We start from the raw sequence: 5832 nt of genomic DNA on the forward strand, positions 1-5832 counted from the left end.
ACTCTGTTCCTATCCCTGACCAAGATGGTGGCGTGTGAATGTCGCACTGCTCAGCGTGTCACCATAGTTTGCAATATGGCCAGCACTACCTAGCACCCTCCTTGCCAACGTGCGGCCTCTGGCGGACAAGCTGGACGAGCTGAAGATCTGGACCCTCACACAGAGAGGGCTCGACCACACACACACACACACACACACACCCCAACACACACACACACACATACACACACACACACACACACACACACACCCCAACACACACACACACACACACACACACACACACACACACACACACACACCCCCCAACACACACACACACACACACACACACACACACACACACACACACACACACACACACCCCAACACACACACACACACACACACACACACACACACACACACACACACACACCCCAACACACACACACACACACACACACACACACACACACACACACACACACACACACACACACACACACACACACACACACACACCCAAGCACACACACCCTCACACAGAGAGCAGCTTTGTGTTCTTGGTCAATTTCTACTCCCATCCCGTGCTCAGCTCGCCCAAACCTATTTGTGTGTTCAGGCGCACACACACACACTGACACACACACACCGACACACACACACCTGGTTGCTCTTCGCAGCCTGGTTGTTGCGGTTGGAGTCAGGGAAGTGGATGTTCAGGCGTCACACATACACACACACACACACACACACACACACACACACACACACACACACACACACACACCTGGTTGCTCTTCTCAGCCTGGTTGTTGCGGTTGGAGTCAGGGAAGTGGATGTTCAGGCGTCACACATACACACACACACACACACACACACAGACACACACACACACACACACACAGACACACACACACACACACCTGGTTGCTCTTCTCAGCCTGGTTGTTGCGGTTGGAGTCAGGGAAGTGGATGTTCAGGCGTCACACACACACACACACACACACACACACAGACACACACACACACACACACACACACACACACACACACACACACACACACACACAGACACACACACCGACACACACCTGGTTGCTCTTCTCAGCCTGGTTGTTGCGGTTGGAGTCAGGGAAGTGGATGTTCAGGCGTCACACATACACACACACACACATACACACACATACACACACACACACACACACACACACACACACACACAGACACACACACCGACACACACCTGGTTGCTCTTCTCAGCCTGGTTGTTGCGGTTGGAGTCAGGGAAGTGGATGTTCAGGCGTCACACACACACACACACACACACACACACACACACACACACACACCTGGTTGCTCTTCTCAGCCTGGTTGTTGCGTTTGGAGTCGGGAAGTGGATGTTAAGGCGTCGCACACACACACACACACACACACACACACACACACACACACACACACACACACACACACACACACACACACACACACACACCTGGTTGCTCTTCTCAGCCTGGTTGTTGCGGTTGGAGTCGGGGAAGTGGATGTTCAGGCGTCACACACACACACACACACACACACACACACACCTGGTTGCTCTTCTCAGCCTGGTTGTTGCGGTTGGAGTCAGGGAAGTGGATGTGGCAGCCGGTCTCCTCCATCACCTTCTTTATGTTGTTGCCACCCTTGCCGATGACGTGCGAGTGTTCTGTGTGTGACACGTCCATCTTCAGGGTCACGCGGTTACTCTGCAGGGAAGACACACACACACACACACACACACACACACACACACACACACACACACACACACACACACACACACACACACGAACAAGACTGAGCATAGGTTTACTTTAATGCATGATTGCTCAGCTTGTCAAAACATTTCACGTAGCACACTCAGTATGGGGGAACCAAATCACATTAGCCTAATGTGTGTGTGTGTGTGTGTGTGTGTGTGTGTGTGTGTGGCTGAGCCCTCTCCTAATGAAATACCTCTACAGTGACTTCATTCTGACGGGAGACATCATACAGGGGTGGGGCGGCGGATATATGCCAACACAAGACATAAATATAATACTTTAAAAAGTTTTAAAGCAAAACCTCAACACAAATGCATCTCCTGATTGTGCAGAGTGTGGATTTAGCTGGTTTGTGTTTACTTCACTCCATTGTGCTTTTGTTTTGTTTTTATTTATTTACAGAGACAAACAGGGGCCTGTGGTGGAATCATTTGGTGTCTTGATTTTCCCCAACAAGAAAGAAAGAACGAAAGACAGAAAGAAATAAAGAACGAGAGAGAGAGCATGAGAGAGAAAGAGAGAGAGCGTGAGAAAGAAAGAGAGAGAGAAAGAGAAGAGAGAGAAAGAGAGAGAGACAGAGAGACTTCCTACAACCAGACCAGACAGTAGCATTCACAGCGGTTTGGGTCATTTTTTCCAAGAGTGGAGTAACAAAACCACGACGCTCAAAATCATCAACTCAAATAAGAGACATAATTTACTCTGCCAGCTCAACCACTGGGCCTTTTCTCCAGGGTAAAGAGAAACCTTACTCTCATGTTTAGAGCTGGTATGTGTGTGTGTGTGTGTGTGTGTGTGTGTGTGTTTGTGTGTGTTTGAGTGTGTGTGTGTGTGTGTGTGTGTGTGTGTGTGTGTGTGTGTGTGTGTGTGTGTGTGTGCTTGTGTGTGTGTGTGTGTGTGTGTGTGTGTGTGTGTGTGTGTGTGTGTGTGTGTGTGTGTGTGTGTGTGTGTGTGTTTGTGTGTGTGTGTGTGTGTGTGTGTGTGTGTGTGTGAGTGTGTGTGTGTGTGTGTGTGTGTGTGTTTGTGTGTGTGGGTTTGATTACAGGGCAGCGAGGTCACCCAGAGCTGGGAGGACCTTTACTGTAAGTCACCAGCTGGCGCTATCCCAGAAGGCAACAGCGGGCGATATCCCAGAAGGCAACAGCGGTGCCCGGCCTGGTGTTTATGCCTTCACTCATGTGCTAGTTTAAGTTGGGGGCTGGACCTTGATTGGTCCACAGGGAGCTGCTGCCCCTTGACCTTTGTGACCACACACAGTGATTGGCTGTCGTGACACGGATGAATGGCATGCTGTTCAGTGATTGGCTGTTGTGAGACGGATGAATGGCATGCAGTTGTAATGTTAAGAGAATGGCTGTGGGGTCTCCGATGCCATCGCGTTACACAACCAACTAACACACAATGAGGCACGCATATAATTTAAAATGAGCTCAAAAAGCTAATCAAATCACCACTTCAAAAGCAGATAGAGAGGTTGAGATATAATAGCTATCACAAAAACTCAAATCTTTAAAGGGAGAAGAAACATTTAATATGTTCATTACGGCAGAGCCTAAAGCTGACCATGCCTCGGACTGACTCCCTTTACAGGTAGGGATTCCTATCATCAAATCCTCGTTTATGGATTCATCAACAAAGAATATTCAGATTCTTATCTTTCGGTTATCTATTGGTATATTTCATTATTTTATATGTTTAACTGATAATTTACTCCTAGTGTGTACTGAATGTATATTAGTCAGGAGTTGTTAGGTACGTGGAATTTGGTCTGTAGGAATTTGAGGAGGTTTGAGGGAGTTACCTCTTACTGTATATACATTGATGTAACTTCTTTCACATTCTTACCTTAAGGCTACCTTAAAGAAATTAAGCTCTCCTTAAGGCTACCTTAAAGAAATTAAGCTCTTATTCATTTAGCATAGCATATAACTAAATGGTATACACGTCATCTGCAATATCACTTATGTCTCTTTTGAGTCCAGAACCCTTGACCTGGCGGTGCAAAGTTCCTAAAGGAGGAGAGGAGAGGAGTAGGAGAGGAGAGGAGAGGAGAGGAGAGGAGAGAAGAGGAGGGGAGAGGAGAGGAGAGGAGTGGAGAGGAGTGGAGAGGAGAGGAGAGAGTGGGAGTGGAGAGGAAAGGAGAGGAGGAGAGGAGAGGAGAGAGAGTGGAGAGGAGAGGAGAGGAGTGGAGAGGAGTGGAGAGGAGAGGAGAGGAGTGGAGAGGAGAGGAGACACCCCTGAACTGTTTAGAAGGCCTCTGAATCTGAATCTGGCCTAATGGCTGAAGCTGTAGCTGTCCAGCTCTGTTTAAGGAGGGTGTGTGTGTGTGTGTGTGTGTGTGTGTGTGTGTGTGTGTGGAAAGAAGGAGGAGGGGGGGGGGGTTGGGTTACATGACATTTATGACTGCTTCAGTGATTAGAGGCGAGATTATGTTTAGTGTTTAGGCTTTTGGGAGGACAACCATTGGACAAAAAGCAGACGGGGATTCCGCTTAGTTAAGGCCCAAGGATAAGAGTGCTGGACTAGTAGTGGCAAGCAGTAATATATAACAATATAACATGTAGAGGCTGTCTACAAGTAGCCAGTGTTGATCACACCTCTAATGAACTCAAAGTTCAAAGTTCAGTTCATACAAGTAAATATGAATAGTTCATGTTCATAGTTCACTATTTAAATTCTGAACCAGTTAACAGTTAATTTCATACTTTCAACGTGGAAAGTGAGAATGGAAGACTTAACTTGTTTTTGAATAAACATTATCCATCAATACCCCTTGCCTAAAACTGCACTTCATATGTATCAATTCCATTTTTTTTATTTTTTTTTAATTATTGCTAATTTTTCAGGTGGACATAATTTGCACAGGAAGGCGCCGGAACACTGTCGGAAAACTTTATCATACAGTGTTTTAAAATCCCGCACATAATAATAAGGCTAATAATGTAGGCTAGTCGCTGAGTCTCTGTTATCGCCCTAACTTGCCATTTTCATATGAGACTGAGTGCTGTTGTCTTGGAATAGGTTGCTTGTTTGGTCTACATGTGTGTCCGATGATTCATGGGTAACGTAGTTCGTAGTCGAGTTAGTTGGTTTAGGTTAGAGCTACACTGCGGAAATTATACGGGTACTGAGCAACGACATGGTGCAAGCATTCGATTTATACAGTGTCTTTCCTCAGTAGAAGGAAAACATCCCTTAACGTTTTAGCTAGACCTCAGTGGAACCCAACCCCAGATAATACGTATGAACGTATTGTTCACCGTTCAAATTAATTATTTGTCATTAAGACGCGTTCAGTTCAGTTCATCGTTCTCATAAATATGAACGTGTTCAAGTAGCACACATGTCTGAGGTACTGACCTTAGTGTGTGTGTGTGTGTGTGTGTGTGTGTGTGTGTGTGTGTGAGTAGCACATATGTCTGAGGTACTGACCTTAGTGTGTGTGTGTGTGTGTGTGTGTGTGTGTGTGTGTGTGTGAGTAGCACATATGTCTGAGGTACTGACCTTAGTGTGTGTGTGTGTGTGTGTGTGTGTGAGTAGCATGTATGTCTGAGGTACTGACCTTAGTGTGTGTGTGTGTGTGTGTGTGTGTGTGTGTGTGTGTGAGTAGCACATATGTCTGAGGTACTGACCTTAGTGTGTGTGTGTGTGTGTGTGTGTGTGTGTGTGTGTGTGTGAGTAGCACATATGTCTGAGGTACTGACCTTAGTGTGTGTGTGTGTGTGTGTGTGTGTGTGTGTGTGTGTGTGTGTGTGTGTGTGTGTGTGTGTGTGTGTGTGTGTGTGTGTGTGAGTAGCACACATGTCTGAGGTACTGACCTTAGTGTGTGTGTGTGTGTGTGTGTGTGTGTGTGTGTGTGTGTGTGTGTGTGTGTGTGTGTGTGTGTGTGTGTGTGTGTGTGTGTGTGTGTGTGTGTGTGTGTGTGTGTGTGTGTATGAGTAGCACATATGTCTGAGGGACTGACCTTAGTGTCCAGAACAGACATGATCTTCTCCTTGGCCTCCTTCACTTTCTCCCTTTTCCCACTCACTTTGATGTGGGGATC

The 5832-nt window shown here is 46.7% G+C and overlaps 1 protein-coding gene across 1 annotated transcript in view; it reads right to left on the reverse strand.

The window, feature by feature from the left end:
• Positions 1 to 5832, reverse strand: part of bicc1 (BicC family RNA binding protein 1) — a 129025-nt gene that overhangs the window by 50055 nt on the left and 73138 nt on the right. Inside the window, exons 4-6 of the mRNA XM_080834022.1 lie at positions 5752 to 5831; positions 1623 to 1730; positions 773 to 823 (exon numbers count right to left, since the gene is read on the reverse strand). Coding sequence (XP_080690148.1) covers positions 773 to 823; positions 1623 to 1730; positions 5752 to 5831 — 239 coding nt within the window. The remainder of the gene's footprint in view (positions 1 to 772; positions 824 to 1622; positions 1731 to 5751; position 5832) is intronic.

This window comes from Sprattus sprattus, assembly GCF_963457725.1.
Source record: "Sprattus sprattus genome assembly, chromosome: 3".
In the NCBI taxonomy this organism is placed as follows: Eukaryota; Metazoa; Chordata; class Actinopteri; order Clupeiformes; family Clupeidae; genus Sprattus; species Sprattus sprattus.